The sequence below is a fragment of the Hordeum vulgare genome, chromosome 2H (genome assembly GCF_904849725.1).
Source record: "Hordeum vulgare subsp. vulgare chromosome 2H, MorexV3_pseudomolecules_assembly, whole genome shotgun sequence".
Taxonomy (NCBI): Eukaryota; Viridiplantae; Streptophyta; class Magnoliopsida; order Poales; family Poaceae; genus Hordeum; species Hordeum vulgare.
The window spans coordinates 205576658-205597900 of record NC_058519.1 but is presented as its reverse complement, the minus strand read 5'-3'; the positions used below and the strand labels follow the sequence as shown (position 1 = coordinate 205597900).

The 21243-nt window shown below is 44.6% G+C and overlaps 2 protein-coding genes across 2 annotated transcripts; one reads left to right on the top strand and one right to left on the bottom strand.

Annotated features, from left to right (window-relative positions):
• The first annotated feature begins 8878 nt into the window (after positions 1-8878).
• On the top strand, positions 8879-16855 carry LOC123425863 (phospholipase A I). The gene is made up of 18 exons (XM_045109607.1): positions 8879-9634; positions 10417-10564; positions 10711-10789; positions 10880-11033; positions 11134-11343; positions 11458-11703; positions 11796-11958; positions 12048-12308; positions 12396-12514; positions 12598-12759; positions 13064-13256; positions 13389-13525; positions 14012-14150; positions 14284-14490; positions 14572-15037; positions 15123-15339; positions 15411-15500; positions 16153-16855. The coding sequence occupies exons 1-18, from the start codon at positions 9068-9070 to the stop codon at positions 16591-16593; spliced, it is 3999 nt and encodes a 1332-aa protein (XP_044965542.1). The 5' UTR covers positions 8879-9067; the 3' UTR covers positions 16594-16855.
• Positions 16856-17495: 640 nt separating this feature from the next.
• LOC123425864 (protein LHCP TRANSLOCATION DEFECT) lies at positions 17496-18478 on the bottom strand. The gene is made up of 2 exons (XM_045109608.1): positions 18098-18478; positions 17496-18020 (listed from the first exon to the last, which is right to left on the bottom strand). Exons 1-2 carry the CDS (start codon positions 18368-18370, stop codon positions 17763-17765), a joined length of 531 nt encoding a protein of 176 aa, XP_044965543.1. The 5' UTR covers positions 18371-18478; the 3' UTR covers positions 17496-17762.
• Positions 18479-21243: the final 2765 nt, after the last annotated feature.

Below are 21243 nucleotides of genomic sequence, written 5' to 3'. Positions count from 1 at the left end.
ATGATTCTTGCAATGGGAGAAGTGCTTGGTTTTGGGTTCTTACCATGTGGTGACCTTTCCGAGTGACAGTAGGGGCAGCAAGGCACACATTGAGTAGTTGCCATCAAGGGTAACAAGGCGGGCTCTGTCGTTGATATGAGATTGTCCATCTACATCATGTCATCTTGCTTAAGGCGTTACTCTGTTATTTTGGACTTAATACACTAGATGCATGCTGGATAGCGGTCGACGTGTGGAGTAATAGTAGTAGATGCAGAAAGTATCGGTCTACTTGTTTTGGACATGATGCCTATAGATATAATCATTGTTATAGATATTGTCACGACTTTGCGCGGTTCTATCAATTGCTCGACAGTAATTTGTTCACCCACCGTCTACTTGCTTTCATGAGAGAAGCCACTAGTAAAGACTACGGCCCCCGGGTCTATTCACATCTATCGTTTACACCTCCGCTTTTACTTTGCTTTGTTACTTTGTTGCTTTCAGTTCTCACTTTGCGAACAATCTATAAGGGATTGACAACCCCTTCATAGCGTTGGGAGCAGGTTCTTTGTGTTTGTGCACGCACTTGTGATACTCCTTCACTGGATCGATACCTTGGTTCTCAAAACCGAGGGAAATACTTACCACCGCTGCGCTACATCACCCTTTCCGCTTTGAGGGAACACCAACGCAAGGCTCCAAGGCCACGGGGAAATCCTTTGCATATTTGCCTAGGAAGTCCCTAAAGGTGTAGCCGTAGCAGAAGGATTCCTGGTGCCGTTGCTGCGGAGAATCAAGACAAGAACAGTCTCCCGTCAGCACGTGTTTCTGGCGCCGTTGGAAGGTCTTTTGTTGTAGTAGCAATGATCAACAACTGGCTTGGAATGCGGATCAATTTTAATCTTGTGCTGGCATAGAGTGGGACTAATGCCCTTAAGATCATCAAGAGTATATCCAATAGCAGCACGGTGCTTCCTCAGAGTTTTTAGTAACTTCTTTTCTTCATGCTCTGAGAGGCTAGCACTAATAATAACATGATATATCTATTTTTCATCAAGATAAGCATACTTAAGAGTATCAGGCAACTGTTTAAGCTCGAACATAGGATCACCTTTTAGTGGGGGTGGATCCCCAAGCAGTTCAACACGCAAATTATTCTTAAGGATAGGATATTGTTCAAAGATAACTCTATCTATCTCATCCCTTTTATCCATATGCATATCATTTTCATGCTCAAGCAAGTATTGCTCTAAGGGATTAGTAGGAGGCACGACAATAGAAGCTAAGGCAATAGTTTCATCCTTACTAGGCAACTCTTTTTCATGAGGTTGTCTACCAAACTTGGAGAAATTGAACTCATGTGACACACCTTCAAAGCCAACAGTGACAGTTTGCTTCTCACAGTCAATATGAGCATTGACAGTATTGAGAAAAGGTCTGCCAAATATGATGGGACAAAAGCTATCTTGTGTGGTAGCAAGAACGAGGAAATCAACAGGATACTTCGTTTTACCACACAAGACTTCAACATCCCTAACAATTCGCACAGGGCATATAGTATCTCTATTGGCAAGCTGAATAGTGACATCAACGGGTTCTATCTCGACAGGTGCAATCTCGTCTTTAATTTCATCATATAAGGATTGAGGTATTGCACTAACACTAGCACCCACGTCACATAAACCATGGTAGCAATGATCTCCTATCTTAACAGAAACAACAGGCGTGCCAACAACAGGCCTATGTTTGTCTCTAGCGTGAGGTTTAGCAATTCTAGCAGCATCTTCACACAAGTGAATATTATGTCCCTCAACATCATCGGACAAGAGATCTTTGATAATAGCAATGTTAGGTTCAACTCTAATTTGCTCCGGGGGTGTAGGTGTTCTAATGTAGCCTCTACGTATCACAGTTGAAGCTTTAGAATGATCCTTTATCCTAACAGGGAAAGGTGGTTTCTCAATGTAAGCACTGGGAACAACAGGATCATTATAGGCAATGACTTTCTCTTAAACTGGATTGGGTTTAACTACATTGACTTCTAAGGGAGGATGATATTTAAACCACTTCTCTTTGGGGAGATCAATATGAGCAGCAAACCATTCACACAATGAAGCTACTATCTGAGAGTCAAGTCCATACTTAGCGCTAAAATCACAAAAAGTATTTGTTTCGACAAAGGATTTAACGCAATCAAACTTGAAATTCATACCTGACTCCTTACCTTCATCAAGCTCCCAATCTTCAGAGTTGAGTTTAATTCTCTCCAATAAATTCCATTTGAAGTCAATATCTCTCTTCATAAAAGAATCGGAACAAGAAGTGTCAAGCATGGTGCGATCATCATGAGAAAGCCGAGCATAGAAGTTCTGAATGATAATTTCTCTCGAGAGCTCATGGTTGGGGCATGAATATAACATTGATTTAAGCCTCCCCCAAGCTTGAGCGATGCTTTCTCTGTCACGAGGCCAAAAGTTATAAATATAATTCCGATCACGATGTACTAAATGCATAGTATAAAACTTTTGATGAAATTCCAATTTCAACCGATTGTAGTTCCATGATACAGTATCATCACATAGCCTATACCATGTCAACGCCTTATCCCTCAAAGATAAGGGAAAGACCTTCTTCTTGACCTCATCCTCGGGCAAACCTGCAAGCTTAAATAAACCACAAACTTCATCTACATAGATTAGATGCAAGTCTGGATGTGATGTTCCATCTCATGTAAAAGGATTAGCCAGTAGTTTCTCAAGCATACCCGAAGGAAATTCATAGCAAATATTTTCAGTAGGTGCAGCAGGTTGATGAGCAACTCTTTGCGCTTCCGTTCGATGTGAAGATACCCCGAACAAGCCCATCAAAGGATTAGTTTCCATAGTGACAAGTGACAATAAATTTCAGCACACTATATAAATATTTCCTTACCAATTTCCACTTACCAAAGGTGCTTCACTCCCCGGCAACGGCGCTAGAAAAGATTCTTGATGACCCACAAGTATAGGGGATCTATCTTAGTCCTTTCGATAAGTAAGAGTGTCGAACCCAACGAGGAGCACAAGGATGTGACAAGTGGTTTTCAGCAAGGTAATATCTACAAGCACTGAAATTATCGGTAACAGATAATTGTGTGATAAGATGATTCGTAGCAAGTAGCAAGTAACAAAAGTAACAACGGTGCAGCAAAGTGGCCCAATCCCTTTTGTAGCAAGGGACAAGCCTGGACAAAGTCTTATAGGAGGTAAAACGCTCCCGAGTACACATGGGAAATTCTGTCAAGCTAGTTTTCATCAAGTTCATATGATTCACGTTCGTTACTTTGATAGTTTGATATGTGGGTGGACTGGCGCTTGGGTACTGCCCTTACTTGGACAAGCATCCCACTTATGATTAACCCCTCTCGCAAGCATCCGCAACTACGAAAGAAGAATTAAGACAAAGTCTAACCATAACATTAAACTAGTGGATCCAAATCAGCCCCTTACGAAGCAACACATAAACTAGGGTTTAAGCTTTTGTCACTCTAGCAACCCACCATCTACTTACTACTCCCTCCGTAAACTAATATAAGAGCATTTAGAACACTACTTTAGTAATCTAAATGCTCTTATATTAGTTTACAGAGGGAGTACTTCCCAATGCCTTCCTCTAGGACCATATAATGGGGAAGTGTTATGTAGTCGACGTTCACATAACACCACTAGAGGAAAAAAACATACACCACATCAAAATATCGAACGAATACTAAATTCACATGACTACTTATAGCAAGACTTATCCCATGTCCTCAGGAACAAAAGTAACTACTCACAAAGCATAATCATATTCATGACCAGAGAGGTAACGAGTAGCATCAAAGATCCGGACATATAATCTTCCACCAAGTAATCCAACTAGCATCAACTACAAAGAGTAATTAACACTACTAGCAACCTTACAAGTACCAATCGGAGCCGTGAGATAGAGACTGGTTACAAGAGATGAAATAGGGTTTGGAGATGAGATGGTGTTGATGAAGATGTTGATGGTGATGAGTCCCCTCCGATGAGAGGAGTGTTGGTGATGACGATGGCGACAATTTCCCCCTCCGGGAGGGAAGTTTCCGCGGCAGGATCGTCCTGCCGGAGCTCTAGATTGGTTCTGCTCAAGTTCCGCCTCGTGGCGGCAGCGAATCCTCCGAAAAGCCTCTCCTTGATTTTTTCCAGACCGAAACCATTCTTGTAGCAAAAGAAGGGGGCCAGCAGGGAGCTCACAAGCCCCCTAGGCGCTGCCAGGGGGGCCGCGCCTAGCACGCTTGTGGCCTCCTGCCGGCGCCCCTCTCGCACTTTTTCGGCCCAGTATTTTTTATAAATCCCAAAAAAATCCACGTTGATTTTCACGACTTTTGGAGTTGCGCAGAACCCATTTTCAACATTACCTTTTCGAGAAAGTCCCATTCAATACGATCATAATATTTGTTCATATCTAACTTCACAACACAGTAACCGTTAGACCTATGGGTCCTTTTCTTCATTGCATGAAAACAATCATAAGCAACTAGGACATTATCCATGATAAGTCTACCAGGCACAAAGGCACTTTGAGTTGGTGAAATAATCACCGGATTTTTTTTCTTAAGGCTATTCGCAAGCATTTAGATGTAATATTATAGACAACATTGCATAATAATATAGACCTATACTGTGTTATTACATCTGGGTTCTCAACTTTGGGTATCAGAACCACATTTGTTGAGTTCCATCCACCCGATATCTTCCTCTTATTCATAGCATCAAGAACCTCATTTGTGAGCTCATCACCCACTATGTGCCACAACCGTTTGAAGAAGATTGCGTGAAGTTCATCGGACCCCGGTGCCTTGAAGTCCCCGATCTAAAATAGAGCCTTACGAATATCTTCTCTAGTAAATTCATAGGTTAACAAAACATTCATACGACTTGAGATAGAGGGTTTAATGCAATTTAGAACACTCGGGTCTATAGCTGTGATAGCCTGGCTTATTAGGGATGATAGACTACTCATATCAATAAGGAAATCCTTCTTTCCGGAAGCCCATTCGAACAGAACTCCCAGGTTAAGCGTGCTCGGCTTGGAGTAGTTCTAGGATGGGTGACCGACCGGGAAGTTGATCCCGGGTGCGCATGAGTGAGGACAAAGTGCACAGAAAAGACTAGTATTGATATGTGGGGCCAGTCTAGATCCCGCTAGGAGTAACGACCGTTGGCGGGTGTTTTTGAGGCGTTACAAGTTTGGTATCAGAGCCGACCCTCGCGGTTACACGGATGTTTGCGGACAGGTGTGCGGTCATGTTGTTCATGACGTTTGTGACCCGTCATGGCACATGGCATGGTACATGTACTGGACTGGATGCACAGATGTTTGTACCAAGAGGGAACGCTCCTGTGACCCGACGAGGACGTCGGTTCCTCTGAGTGGTGGTGTATGTGATAGCCTGGCTTATTGGTGATGATAGACTACTCATATCAATAAGGAATTCCTTCTTTTCTGGAAGCCCATTCGAACAGAACTCCCAGGTTAAGCGTGCTTGGCTTGCAGTAGTTCTAGGATGGGTGACCGACCAGAAAATTGATATGTGGGGCCAGTCTCGATCCCGCTAGGAGTAACGACCGTCGGCGGGTGTTTTCGAGGCGTTACAAGTTTGGTATCAGAGCCGACCCTCGCGGTTACACGGATGTTTGCGGACAGGTGTGCGGTCATGTTGTTCATGACGTTTGTGACCCGTCATGGCACATGGCATGGTACATGTACTGGACTGGATGCACAGATGTTTGTACCAAGAGGGAACGCTCCTGTGACCCGACGAGGACGTCGGTTCCTCTGAGTGGTGGTGTATGTGATAGCCTGGCTTATTGGTGATGATAGACTACTCATATCAATAAGGAATTCCTTCTTTTCTGGAAGCCCATTCGAGCAGAACTCCCAGGTTAAGCGTGCTCGGCTTGCAGTAGTTCTAGGATGGGTGACCGACCAGAAAGTTGATCCCGGGTGCGCATGAGTGAGGACAAAGTGCGCAGAAAAGACTAGTATTGATATGTGGGGCCAGTCTACTTCATTCTCACCTCCTCCATGAGGGGTGTTTTCATGAGATCATCCATCTCCTTTTGAGCCTTCCAAAGCCTTCTCTGTGGTTCATTTAGTACACTTCGACCTCTCTTGTGTAAATCTTTGTGTACCAAACTAAACTTCTTTCAGGAAGTTGGGCATAGACCGTGTTGTCTTCGCGATTTCCTCCATAGTACCCTCTGAAAGCCATCATGCTTCAAAGCTTTTTGCTCGTGTGGGTTCGTTCTCAACAACGCCCGCAAGATATTAAGTATCAAGGCATATTGGTCTATGATCCGATTTTCCCGTCTCAAGATTACTTAGACCAACAAAGGGGTGCAACAACATCCAATCTGCGTTTGAAACAACATGGTCTAGCCTTTCTCTAAGACCTCCTCTGAACCACGTAAAGTTGTCCCCAGTGTATCCAATATCTTCTAAGGAACAGTCTGGGAGAGCGTCTTCAAATAGTTGCAATCTGGAGTGATGACGGGGGGGGGGGGGGGGGCACCACCATCCTTTTAATGAGAGAAAAGCATCTCACTAAAGTCTCATATAACGAACCATGGTAAATTAGTCTGGGCATGCAAGTCCCTCAACACGCAGTACATACGTTCTTTGTTTTCCCAGCTAGGTTCACAATATATTCATGTGAGTCTCCACATCTCACCATTTGCCTCCCCCACCAACACACTGATGAAATCTATAGTGGTAGTCCGAGAGTAGATCCTAACCTCCTTCCATACCATGAGCAATCCATCCTTTCTCCCATCCACGCTAGGAGCAATTAGCATATGATCCATGCATAGTTTTTTCATCAGAACTTGTGCCCTTTCATCATCCAAATGTGTCTCGGACAAAAAGAACGCATCCAGTTCATGCTGCCTCTAGAAGTCCAGAAGCGAGCGAACTGTCGGGGCTCCAATGAGTCCCCGATAGTTCCAATTAATAAGCTTCATTGCTCCGGGCGACCCACCACCAGGGTAGCCGATATCATGCTGACATCCACATTTGAACTCCCACCCCCCAGCTCTGTAGCAGTCCTATGTCTTTTAAGATCTTGAATTTTCTGTGGTGTACTCATTGTGCTTTTATCTAATCTATGCCTGCTGCCCTTCTAGTCGTAGTACACGGTCATCAACAATTCTAGGGGTTGATGTCTCGGGGTCGACAACTCTGTAGCTATACCACCTGCACCCCCAAGTTGTTTTCTAGCATGAGGAACCATATGTCCTTGGCCAGGGCCAAGTTCAACATCACTCTTTTCTGCATTATTCAGATCACTAGGAACAAAATCACGACCTTTGCCAAAGCCCGATCCTCTACCACCAAATAGCCTCCCTTGTCCTCTGCCACGGTCTACCTGGCTAGTAAATTCCATCCTATCAAAGTTAACCAGCAACCAGTCTCCCCAATCGTATGTTTCTAGGGGTGTAGCCTATCCCCACATTCAGGCATGACGCGACCAATTAGTCCGCACAAGTAGCATAAATCGGGTAGTTTTTCACACTTCACCGGGTACTTTTTGCTCCCCTTTAGAGTAATTGGGACAAAACAAACGAGAGATAAATCCAACTTCACAAACAGTCGCGCCCAGAGGTACTTGGTGGTGACAATTCTGCCACCATTAACGACCACCTTCAAAGGAGCTTTTCCGACCTTTTTTGTGGGTTTTTCAGCAAGTTCTTTCTTCTTCGTTAAGTCTTCATGACCACCCATAAATCCTAGGCGAGAGAGCGATTCAGTTAAGTTTGTAGTCATGTAACCATCATACTCCTTGATTACAACAACATAATCCATGAATTTCCACGGTCCACCATTCATGACACAATTCCAATCACCAACACATATGAACCGAGCAAGAAACAATTTTTTGTCCACGATCTCAATGCATTGCGGAGGGATTTAGACCAACATGGCTGAAAGGTTTGGTTGCATGAACCCTAAAGATGCCTATCCATCAAACTCCAACCATGAGTTCATCAATCTCACCAGACAGATCTAACTCCTCCTCTTTTTTTCATGCAGATTCCATCCAACAAACTAATCCTCGAGGTTACTCCTTAGGGCATGATTGCTATCTGCATCATCAACAACACCATGTGCATGGGCCGTGAGCGGCGACACATCATCCTTCCCTCTTTCGACTCCACTCACCATGCCGGATGCGTTCTCCATCACCGGCGATGTCATGGTTTCTTCCGTCATGCAAACCCTCCAATGGACAGAGGGAAGCGGGTGCCCTAATAATAGATCCAGGCGGTAGGTTTGAAACTCTAGCGTCGTCATCACAAAAAATGCTGAAACTCTAGCGTAACTGCTAGAGGAAATAATGGAACCCTGTCACCCGCAAAAAAAGAAGAAATAACGAAACCCTTGAGTTGGGTTGGGTTTGCCTCATCAATCAAAAAATAAATCTTTACCTACTAATAAAGCAATTAGTGCTTCTGTCGTTCGTCATTAACATTGCCCTAAAGTTGATGAAAATTACCCACCAATGCCATTAATAAGTGGAAAACGATTCGGTTTTTTCCTTAAATCGTCGCCGCTAGCTTCTGGTTCATCAACCTTTATGCCATTAGACTACACAAGGGCACTAGCCAGCCTGTTGGCAACGCCGTATCTATCCTGTCCGGGAGACTTGGGTTCGATCCAAAATTACGAAAAAAATTCCGTTCCGTCCTTTTGCTAGTAAAAGAAAAGCTATATGTTGAGTTGGGGGTTTCGTTAATTTCGGGTAGGAAACGCTGTCCTGTGGACCGTAGAGTGTCGGTAGCAGAGTTTGGAAGGTAAGGTAAAACCCCAAACAGAAAAGGGACGCAAAGAAATGACGCGGAAAATTCCGCAGGGCCAAACCAAACGAACCGAGACGCGCAACGCCCACACTGCGCTCCCTTCCTTCCCTTCTCTGATCTGCGCTCGTCTTCCTCCTCACACCACTTCCTCCCAATCCCCCCCGCGCTTCCTGCCGGCCTGATTCGAACCCTAGCGCCCGCCATTTGATGCGGCGGCGCCCGCCATGTCGTCCTGGGGCCTGGGCTGGAAGCGCAGCTCCGAGATCTTCCACCTCACCCTCGACTACGGCGACTTCGCCGACGAGCCCGATCAGGACCCCTCCTCGCCCCCGGCCCCGCCCCCGCAGTCCCCCACCGCCGCGTCGCCCACCGCCTCCTCCTCGCCTGTCGCCACCATGAACGGCGACCTCGGCTTCCGCATCGAGCTCGACTGGTCCACCAGCGACGACGAGGACCAGGTCGCGCTGCGCCTCCAGTCCCAGCTCATGGTCGCGCTGCCCCCGCCCCACGACGTCGTCTGCGTCGATCTCAAGCCCGCCGACGACGGGGACGAGGTGGGGGTGGAGATGCGGGTCGTCAGGAGACGGGAGGCGCTGCGCTCCGTGCGGGTCGCGCGGGCGATGGGGTCCACGCAGAGCACCGGCGACGGCGCCGTTGTCCTCGCACGGCTCATCAGATCCAACCTCGCGCCTGCACCGGCTGCTGATGGAGCCGTCGCCGCAGGGGTGCCCGTGCTCGCCGACCACTGGCGCTCCGTCGCGGTGCTCAGCCTCTGCAACTGCGGCCTCATGGTCAGTCCATCGTCCATTCATTCATCTCCCACTCCCACACATTCGAATTCCTTGTCGTTTTCCATGCGCGCACGATTAATGTAGATACGGGAAGTGCCATCATGGATTCATGGGTTTGGGATTTGTGTACAAGCTCACCTTGGCGCCGTGTTTGGATGCTTGCTCTGCACTGGTCTGCTTTTGGTTGTAGAGATTATGATCAGGTTTAACCTCGGGCACCGGGTGTATAGCTTGGCGCCATGTTACTGTGCTTTGTGGTGGACACATGCAGCATGGTGACGGCGTGTGAACATTTCTTGGTCATATGCGGCTGTTAGCTTTTACTGGAAAAAACCCTGCTGTTCTTGTGCTTTTCCAGTGTGAAATTCAGCACCCGGTGTTGTGTAATGACTGGTGGTATGGAATCATGTTTGATCTAGCTGTCTGTGTGATGCTTAATGCTGATCGTTTTGTAGGAAGATGCCTGTTCTGTGCATTCAGAATTGAACAATCAAACCTAACATTTGCAGTAGGATAGCTTCTGGACTTTTTTGTCTAATGAGTGAAATCTTATAGTTAACGTGCCAATTATGTTACTAATCCTGAGCTTACGTCCCCTTAGGGCCTTTAATGCGTTATTAACAGTTTCACTAGTGTTGTCGACTGAGACTTATTACGTGCTTCTCAATTTTGAAATACTATTTGTTATATTTTTGCTGGCTGTATTTGTGGCTATGAAACTTGGGACTGATTGGCGTCCAAAGGCAACTCTAACCATGAAATGCTATGCAAAAACTTGGCAGGTGCTTCCGGTTGAACTAACTCGCCTTTCGTTTCTTGAGAAGCTATATATTGACAACAATAAATTGTCAGTTTTGCCACCTGAAGTTGGAGACTTGAAGAACTTGAAAGTGCTTACAGTTGACAACAACATGCTAGTTTCTGTCCCTGGTTAGTGAGCACACCTTCAATTCATTAATATCTCTAAAATTAGTGTTTACAGCTTTGTAGTACCTCAAGACTTATTGTCATTGAAGGTTATGCATATCAACTGTCCTTGCAATGATCTAAGCTTTCTCCCCTCCTTTACCAAGCAGTAGAACTGCGGCAATGTGTTTTGCTGGAGGAATTATCACTAGAACACAACAAGCTTGTCCGCCCATTATTGGATTTCAGGTTATTAAATATTATTTATAGAGGTTTTTTTCCTGTAGCTTTTATTAATTTGTGCTATTTTCCTCACAATTCATTCTCGATTTCCCGCAGGTCAGTGCCTAAGCTCCGCGTATTGCGCTTGTTCGGAAATCCCCTAGAGTTTCTTCCAGAAATTTTGCCTTTGCATAACCTTAGGCATCTCACACTTGCAAATATTAGAATTGATGCACTTGAAAGTCTTAAGTCTGTCACTGTGGAAATAGAGGTACATAAACTATCTTGGAATTCTATCATTCTGCTAGCTAGGTCATCTCATTACTTGCAACTTTTTTATTGACAAGTTTGCCTTTGGGTTTTGTTTCCAGACTGAGAACTATTCCTACTTCATTGCGGCCAGGCACAAACTTAGTGCCTTCTTTTCGCTTGTTTTCCGGTTCTCTTCCTGTCACCACCCTTTGCTGGCCTCTGCGTTGGCCAAAATAATGGAAGATCGTAGCAATCAAGTTGCCATTAGCAAAGAAGAAAATGCTGTCAGGCAGCTTATCAGCATGATAAGCAGTGATAACCGTCACGTGGTACCTACTCAACCCTGAACATCCATATATTTGCCGAATTTTGTGAAAATAGTTGTATATTTCAAGCATACCACATTTATTTATTATTTCAATAATTATCAATCACTTTTTCAGGTTGAGCAAGCATGCCTTGCTCTTTCGTCACTAGCATCAGATATTTCATCAGCAATGCAGCTGATTAAGTGTGATATTATGAAGCCTATAGAAGCTGTACTAAAATCATTTGATGATGAAGAATTAATATCAGTATTGCAAGTTGTGGTCACGTTAACTTTTGTTTCTGATCATGTTGCTCAAAAGATGTTGAGAAAAGATGTGCTCAAGTCACTGAAAGCACTTTGTGCACACAAGAACTCTGAGGCAAGATGATCTGGATTTAGACTCTGGTTGATGGTTGATATGTTGTTTGGGTAACCACTGGGGGCTCACCGTTATTTGCTTCCTTTTGTTAGGTGCAACGCTTATCTCTATTTGCAGTTGGCAATTTGGCTTTCTGCTTGGAGACTCGTCGCACCCTCATTCACTCTGAGAGCTTACGTGACCTCTTAATTCGCTCTACTTTTTCACAAGAGAAGCGTGTCAGCAAGGCAGCTGCTCGTGCCCTCGCAATTCTAGGTATATTTTTTTGGGTTCTGATTGATTTGTTTTTTTTGTGATCAGTCAGTAACCATAACATGTGTTGATGTGTTTGTTGATCTCTTTAGGGGAGAACGAGAACTTGCGTCGGGCAATAAGAGGGAGGCCAGTTGCAAAGAAGGGTCTGCGCATTCTTTCGATGGATGGTGGTGGCATGAAGGGCCTTGCAACTGTCCAAATGCTAAAACAAATAGAGCAAGGAACTGGGAAGCGCATACATGAAATGTTTGACCTCATATGTGGTACATCAACAGGTGGCATGCTTGCAATGGCTCTTGGAATCAAGCAGATGAGTTTGGATCAGTGTGAAGAGATATATACAAAACTTGGTGAATGTTTTTTGGTTCTTCGTGTTTCATTACTTCTTAAATTATATTAATACCAATGTGCTGTCAATTAAACTGCTGTTTTTTTAGGTAAACTTGTATTTGCGGAACCTGTCCCTAAGGATGAATCTGCTACATGGAAGGAGAAACTTGATCAACTTTTCAAAAGTTCATCACAGAGTTTTAGAGTGGTTGTTCATGGGTCGAAGGTATAAATGAACAATTGAACTTCTTTGTGGCGTTTCATGTTCTGCATTGTGGTGAGGTAGTGACTAAGAGATTTTAATTACAGCACAGTGCAGATCAATTCGAGAGGTTACTAAAGGAAATGTGTGCTGATGATGAGGGTGACCTTCTAATAGAGTCTTCTGTGAAAGGCATTCCAAAGGTTTTTGCTGTATCAACTTTAGTCAGCGCCATGCCTGCCCAACCATATATATTTCGGAACTATCAGGTTCATTTTATCCCCCATTGTTTGTTTACTGTTTTCAATTCCAACTGTAGTTTCTACAGCTGTATGCTGGGACTATTTAGTTATCAAAATTGAAATTAGAAAGAAATATACAAAATACCACTCCCTCCGTCCCATAATGTAAGATGTTTTGTGACACTAGTGTAGTGTCAAAAAACGCCTTACATTATGGGACGGAGGGAGTATTTTAGTAGTATCACTTTAGCTATCAGCGTCCTCATGCTTCCATTCTCTGTTTTCTCTTTTTATGTTTTTTGTCATATGATAATCTGATAATGCATTCCAGTATCCACCCGGCACTCTGGAGGTATCACCAGGAATGGCAGAAAGTCCATCTACTGGTGCAGTTGGAACGGTTGTTTCTGGTGCACCAGTTGGGATTAAACGTGGAGCTTTTATGGGGAGCTGCAAGCATCACGTATGGGAAGCCATAAGAGCATCATCTGCAGCTCCATATTATCTGGATGATTTTTCTGATGGTAAACATTCCTAAACTCGCTATTGGATTTTAATTTGTGCAAGAATTAGTATGTCTCTGTTGTCTTGGAGCTTGTACCTCTATACTCATTTTTCTTGTTTACTGTTTTCTTCCTCTTTTTTTTTCTTATCAGATGTAAATCGCTGGCAAGATGGAGCTATTGTAGCAAACAATCCCACGATCTTTGCAATAAGAGAAGCACAACTTTTGTGGCCTGATACGAGAATAGATTGCCTAGTTTCAATTGGGTGTGGCTCAGTTCCAACTAAGGTAATATGCGTCATAGTTCTTGAATTTGCTGCTTAAACAACTTCATCATTAAACTATTCAATGTTGTACGATATGTATCCATGCACAACCAGTTCTTTACTAGATTGGTACTTCCCTTTTTCTTGTGGGAAATTACTTCTCCTATTCTACAAATATTAGAATATCATGCAACAGAGCACTAGGCTTGTAAATTTTATGGTTAAGGTCTAATTATTTTCAGTCATTGCAGGATATTCCATTAAGTGACATTATAAGAAAATTATCGGTCTAACCTGCACTATATTTAGTGGTCACAGATCTGATATCTCCCTCTTTCAGAAATAACAAATCCAGGCATAAATATACTATGAGAAAACACCCAAGTTATCCAAGAGGAATATTGATTGCTTGTAAATTTACTATGCTTAGATTCCATTGAACTTTGATGTGAGATATATACCTTTGGCACACTGTTCTCATAGAGTTCTGTTCCGTGTCTTCATCTAGAGCCGGAGAGGTGGATGGCGTTACTTGGACACCGGGCAAGTTTTAATAGAAAGTGCATGCTCAGTGGAGAGAGTGGAAGAAACGTTGGATACACTGATACCTATGCTTCCTGAGATGCAATATTTCCGCTTTAATCCAGGTAATGTAACTTCCAAGGAAGCTGTACGTTTGACCCATATCAACATCGCCATAAGTATTCTTTAGTAATTTTGGCACTTCAAAAGTACGATCTTGGATATTCAAATGAGTGAAAGATCTTGTTATGTTGTCAGTTGATGACCGGTGTGGTATGGAGCTAGATGAGACTGACCCGGCTGTCTGGCTTAAGTTGGAGGCTGCAACCGAAGAGTACATTCAGAAAAATTTACAGGTTTTTAAGAATGTTTGTGAGCTTTTAGTTCCAAGATATCAAGAGGAAGAGAAGTCTTCTGGAATTATCAAATCCCTGTCATTTTCAAGATTGAGTTCTTCAAAATCAGGTTTGTTTTGTCTACATTTTGGCACCTTCTGGTAACATTTAGTGGGATATGGGGTTGAAACATCTTATAATCATCTCTCAGGTTTAAGTGAAAGTAATCCTACCTTGGGATGGAGACGTGTGGTTCTACTTGTAGAGGCTTCATTTAGTCCTGATTTTGGAAAGAAGATAAATCATACTCGTTCGCTTGAAGCATTCTGTTCTCAGAATGGTATTAGGCTTACTTTAATGAATAGCACTTCCGGGTTTGGAAATCCAACTACTGCACTTCCAACTCCAATTACCTCTCCCTTGTTTACTGGGAGTTTTCCATCTAGTCCACTTCTGTATAGTCCAGAAGGCACGCAACGTATTGGTCGAATTGACCTAGTTCCGCCGCTTAGCCTGGATGGTCACCCACTTATGAAGTCATCACCACCAACATCACCAATAAAGTCATGGCAGCCATCTGGACATGTTCGGTCACTGTATGACAAGTTGCAAAATATGCCTCAGGTTGGTGTGATACACTTGGCTCTTCAAAATGATTCAACTGGTTCAATATTGAGGTATTGTTTGTATATTTTTGTTTAGTCAAACAATCATTTCTGTACCTGTAGTTCTGGTTATGTGATGCAAAAATTGCTATTGCAGCTGGCAGAATGACGTATTTGTAGTTGCTGAGCCAGGGGAACTTGCAGACAGGTTTCTGCAGTGTGTCAAAACAAGCTTGTCTACCATGCTGCATGGGTGTAAAAGAAAGGGTGCATATTCTGTTTCAAAGATTTCATGTTTGTCCGAGTTAGTTGCGGAATGGCCATCGTTTGAAATTGGTGGGATACATCACCGCTATATAGGGCGCCAAACACAAGTAGGAACTACCTTTTCCTTTTCTTTGTTTCCTAGACAGGTCAATAGTTGTGCTAAGTTTCCTTGTTGCAGGTGATGGAAGATAACCAAGAAATTGGTGCCTATATGTTCAGGAGGACAGTGCCTGCTTGTCACATGTCACCTGAAGATGTTCGCTGGATGGTAAGCTATTATGGATAGATTGCACTTCCTTTGAGCTAGCCTTCATATGTCCGTAGATATGAACTGTTATACAAAATGCTTACAGTGGAATGTAGTTAATAATGAAATCAAGGGCATCTCCAACTAAAATCTGTATACATTATTGCTAGTTGATTCCTAAAATCAACTAGGAATACGGGGTCAAACATGCATATTTTTCCATGAAGTGGTAAATGTACATCTGACTTGAAAGAGTTGTCATGAACCAAATGGTAGTGAAACATTGGTGGTTGGCAATGTTGTGGCAAAGAGGCACCATTCACGTATAAGATGGTGAAGGGGAATGGGTATATTCACACCAGCCAAATACGGGTGGATCTAGAGCGGAAATAACCCAGTGTCACAGTACGCATCACACGTATTTTTCACCTAAAGTAGGGGCATCACATACTACATATAGATAAAATATATCAAGGAATTATTTTTTGACCTGGTGTCCTGTGCACCCTGGTTATGAGTACACCCTGAAATATGGGTTGCGGGATAGATGTACTCGTTCAATAGCTGCCATATCCTAGCGTCTTTTTTCTGTTTGCCATGTTTTGTACAATGCATATCCAGAGTTCACGGCTCTCTTGATTAGTTATACCTTAAACTCCTATTTTTGGTTCAGGTTGGAGCATGGAGGGAGAGGATTATTGTGTGCAGTGGCAAGTATGGCCTTGTTCATGGCCTTGTCAAGGCATTCGTGGATTCTGGTGCCAAAGCAGTCATCTCGTCATCTGTCGAGCCTCCAGATTCCCAGGCAATTGCATACCATGGTATGGATGTCAGTGGAAGCCTCGAGAATGGGAAGTTTGTCATTGGGGATGATGAAGCTGATGAGTCGGAACCCGAACCTGTTAGCCCTATAAGTGACTGGGAAGACAGCGATGCTGAGAGAAACGGTGAAGGCAACAAGGATATTGATGAGGAGGAGTACTTGGCTCAATTTATCTGCCTCTTGTATGACAAGTTGTTCCGTGAGGGAGTCACAGTGGACACTGCTCTTCAACAAGCACTCCGCGCACATCCTAGGTTGAAGTACAGCTGCCATCTACCGAATGTTTCGTAGTTAGTGATATTCACAACCCATACAAAAATATGAAACTGATAATACTAGGAAAAAAATAAGGATCGTGTGGATTCATATGGGGTTATAGAATTCTTTTTACGAGGAAGGGGTTATAGAGTTTATACTCGTGTTCATTGTGCAGGCGGAGGTAAGTGAATGTTCCCCAATTGAATCTTTTGGCGAATGCCGTTGTAAAACTGTAGTAAATAGAGCATGTACTGATGGAGGCTATTAGAAAAGCAAATGAAGTAAAGGTTGAATACTTTGTACTGTGTAGTAGTGCTTCTGTTGAGATTCAAGTGCCTGCGGTGTCATTGTTGTAGTATTTCGGGTTTTAGTTTTTGTGATTTCTTCCTTCACAGGAAATCTGGCCAAAAAAAAAAAAATACTGTCTGATTTTCATTTTTTTTATATCTTGTGTATTTGGTTTAGCAGATTCAAGGTGCGTGTAGAAATTAGATCCGTGTGTAGGCGTTTTGTCGTAGAAGCTGGTTAGGAAGACCGGGTGAAAGAAAGAACTGTTGACCGGCACAGGTTAGGTCATGTTTGGAACGCCGTTTTCTCGAGCAATACGCCTGTAAATAATACATGTCTCCCTTCGTCGTTTTGGTTTCATGCAGGAATCAGTACTAGCCCTGTAATTTACACCTGTAATTTAAATACAGATGTAGATATATTTAAATACACCCCCATCCAAGCACGCCCTTAGTGTAAGCCATTGATGCCGGTTAAAATATACTTGAATGATTTCTTGATGTGCTTCACTTTTATATGAGGGCACATTTGACACTCTTTTCCATTTATGAGATTTCATTTGCAAAAAGGAGAAGTTGAAGTAAGTGAATATATGCACCTACAAATTAAAGCCGGTTACATAGTTGCATCGCATTAGCAAGCTGAACTGAAGCAAGGTTTTTTCTTTTCTTCCGAATAACATTATACAGTATATCAATTGCCTCAGTTGAAGGATGACGCAACGAAAGTCCTGTTCGTCAGGTTCAGCAACTACTCAAACTTTCCATGGAGATCAGCTCCTCCACAAAGCGAGGTCAGTCTTTGTACCGTGCCGACCCGAGCAGTTGGTGAATCTCCCAGCTAAGCTCACTCTACAAACCGCAGCAAAACGATAATCTACACCCCCAAACAGGAATCTCCGAGCATGAATGATATCATGCCTTTTTCGCAACGGCGAAGCCGGTGATGAACTCCCTGACCTCGCCACTGGCCCGGTCTAGCGCTGTCCTCCCGTCAGCGTCCTTGACGTCGTACTTGGCGCCGGCCTTGAGCAGCTCCTCGATCTTGGGCAAGTCGCCCTCGGAGGCGGCCAGGATCAGCAGGATGTCCACCGGGTGGATGCTCTGGTTCAGCAGCGCCTCCATCTTGTCGTAGGTGCCCTCCACCGCCAGCATCCCCATGTAGTTGAAGTACTGCCGGCCATTCTTGTCAGATGCCGAGCGCATGCAGCAATGGAGATTCAGAGGCGGCTCAGGGAACGGGTTCTCACCTGCTCGACGTCGTCCCGGTCGAAGTCGTCCCTCGCCTGGCTGCCGTAGATGCCGGCGCCCTCCGCGTCCTTGTTCCCGAACTTGAAGAACCCAACCCTGCCGCTCTCCCTCACCGGCGCCACCGTGCTCAACAGTGACGGCCGCAGCCACGCTGCGCCGCCGCCCAGCTGCGGTGTCCTCAGCCCTCCCTGAGCCGCCCGCGGCGACCTCCACCCCGACGACGAGGACGCCGTCTTGATCACGAGCTGGATGGTGCATGGGATGGAGGCCATGGCGCTTTGCTGCTTGTTGGAGTGCGAGCAGGTCTGGGAGCGAGAGGTGGATAGCAAGAGCAGAGATGTATGCAAGGGAAAGGATAAGTAGCACTCAACTGTTTGGAAAATACATGGATGAACTCAGGTGCATATAAAACTAATTTCAAAATTTCTTTAAAAATCTAAAAAAAAGACAGGTGTACATCTCCAAAATCTATGTGCGCGCACAAAGTTTCGTGTTCTTTTTTTGCCTGTGCATAAAAAACAAAAGAAGTGTTGTGCAACGCTATTTAGAAGCACTGTAATTTTTTGGCGAAGGCTAAACAAAAAGACATTTTTTTGACAAAATTTTGTGACGAGCACATATTTTGCAAACATGTACACGTTAAATTTTGTTTTGAAAATTTTGACATTTTAAAATGCACATTCAAAGCAGGTTCATATGTATCCAGGTTTATGCCTTCTCATGTGTGGTATACTTTGGTGCGAGTATACGGTGTGTGTGAAAACTAAAGATATATTGAAGATATTATGAAGGAAAATGTTTCAAGATATATTGGAGATATTATGAAGGAGAACATTTCTACCCGACGCGCCGGTCGAACCGTTATGCCAGACACACACGGGCTGCGGGATCCTTTTTCATCGCGCGTTTTCCTTGTCCCACCATCCCCGCTTTTTCCCTCTTCTACCTCGCATTCACCATGACCTCCCCCCCCGAACAATCATGGTCAGCTACCACTCCGACGCGCGCTCGCTCGTGCCCCTCCCGCCCCCTAGTAGCTACCACTCCGTCGTCATTGTTCCTTCAAGCCGGCGTGCCTTCCCTCTCGGATCTCGTCCGCCGGTCGTCATGGAGTCGCTGGCCTTTCCTTCCCGTTAGCATGGGGGAGATCCCCTTTCCTGTTTCTCCTCCGGCGAACAAGCTGCCGCCTCCCACGCCACCTTCTTAACAAACCCCCTGCTCTGCCGCATCGGATGCCACCGGTATTGGAGACGAAAAGCTATGACAGAGACGACGATGTTGTAACCGGCGACGAAAAAAGCTTCAACCGGCGATCGAAAATGCTACAACCGGCATTGTCAAAAGCTTCAACCAGAGACGACGGGAATCGAGGGCCACCCACCACGCAACCGCGGAAGCTGCAACCGGTGATGAAAAAGCTTCAACAGTCTAGAAAAAAAGCTTCAACCAGCGATATAAAAAGCTTCAACCGGCGACAACGAAACACAAAAAGCTGCAATCGTTGACACAAAAGCTTCAACCATATGTTTGAAAAGCTTCAACCACAGACCAGCGAGGAAAAAGCTACAACGGCGAGCCGTTGATGCACACGATGTTTTCTATGCACCAATGGCATTGCGGGGGATGCTGGAACTGGTGCCCCCGACATTGAAAAAGTTTCAACCAAAGTGAGAAAAGCTTCAACCGGAGTTTAAAAAAGCTTCAACCGAGGGGACAAGCCTGTGCACGCATGAGCGTCGATGGCGACAAGCGGCGAGCGACGGGAGGGAGAGAGCATGAGGGTGCTGCGACGAGCGGTGACGACGGGGGAGAGGATGGGGTGCTCATGCGACAGGAGGTCGGAGGCGCGCGGGGCGGTGCGCCGGCGTAGAGAGGACGAGATGCCAGATCTGACGGCTATTGGAGTTCAGATCGAACGACTGCTTCCCGACCGGCCGAAGCGTTCGCCCGATGCGTCGGCACAGAGCGGTGCCCTATTCTGAAAGTGCACGAGATATATTAGAGCGTTGCTATGTGTTTGTACTGTTGGATAACACACGTGAGAGCGACAAAACCGGCTTTAGAGCATCTATAACCTAATTTGTCAAATTCGACCCCTTAAACGTCCAGACGCGTTCACAAATAGTGCGGTCAAGTCTCAAATAATATATTTTACAATCAGATATCTCGAATTAGAAATATTAAATTCATACTATTACATGCAACTTAAAATAATATTTAAATGGAGCTTGTGTGCCTCCATCGTGTCCATGTCCGGCGACCGGCTGCATTTCCTGGAGTGTTGGTCCGGTCACCGGCGAGGTAGAGTAGGACATGGGACACTAGCCAGCTCACAGGAGTCGATCTCCAGGCGTCTTCCATGCCCTATTCTTCCTCGTTAGAGCCCGTAACCCAGACGATGATGATGGACGTGAGGTCGATGATGGTTTCCTTCTAGAAAGAGCCGATGTCCACCACAACGCGGTTGCGCCCCACACACTGGTTCATGATACGTCTCCAACGTATCTATAATTATTGATTGTTTTATCAATTGTAATTTTTTATATAATTTTATATTATTTTTGGGACCCACCTATTAACCCAGTGTTCAATGTTAGTTGTTGTTTTCTGCCCGTTTTCCGTTTTTTCAGAAAATCAAAACCAAGCGGAGTTCAAACATGACAAAACTTTTTGATGATTTTTTTGGACCAGAAGACACCCTAGAAGTTTTGGGAAAGGACCAGAAGACCTACACGGAGAGGACAAGACAACATGGCATGCACTGATGTCTTGTGGGCCCCTCGTGGCCCTGCCTGACCTAATTCCAACGCTATAAATTCCCATATATTATGAAACCCCGAGAGAGCACACTGAACCATTTTATCTGCCATCACAAGTCTCCGTTCTTTCGCGATCCCATCTTGATGTCTTCTTTGGTACTCTGCCGGAGGGGGAATCGACTACGAAGGCCATGTTCATCAACTTGTTGCCTCCATGATGATGTGAGTAGTCTACCATAGACCTACAGGTCCATAGTGATTAGCTAGATGGCATGTTCTCTCTCTTTGATCTTCAATACCATGTTTTTTCAGAGATCTGTTTGATGTAATCTTTTTGTGCGATGTGTTTGTTGGGACCTGATGAATTGTGAGTTTATGATTAGATT

Bases quoted from the DNA above. Each gene is read 5' to 3' on its own strand.
- LOC123425864 (XM_045109608.1), bottom strand. From the start codon at position 18,370: ATGGCCTCCATCCCATGCACCATCCAGCTCGTGATCAAGACGGCGTCC. The intron at 18,021-18,097 runs GTGAGAACCCGT...AATGGCCGGCAG, and splicing joins ACCGGGACGACGTCGAGCAG to TACTTCAACTACATGGGGAT.
- LOC123425863 (XM_045109607.1), top strand. From the start codon at position 9,068: ATGTCGTCCTGGGGCCTGGGCTGGAAGCGCAGCTCCGAGATCTTCCAC. The intron at 14,151-14,283 runs GTAATGTAACTT...TTATGTTGTCAG, and splicing joins ATATTTCCGCTTTAATCCAG to TTGATGACCGGTGTGGTATG. The intron at 15,340-15,410 runs GTAGGAACTACC...TCCTTGTTGCAG, and splicing joins ATATAGGGCGCCAAACACAA to GTGATGGAAGATAACCAAGA.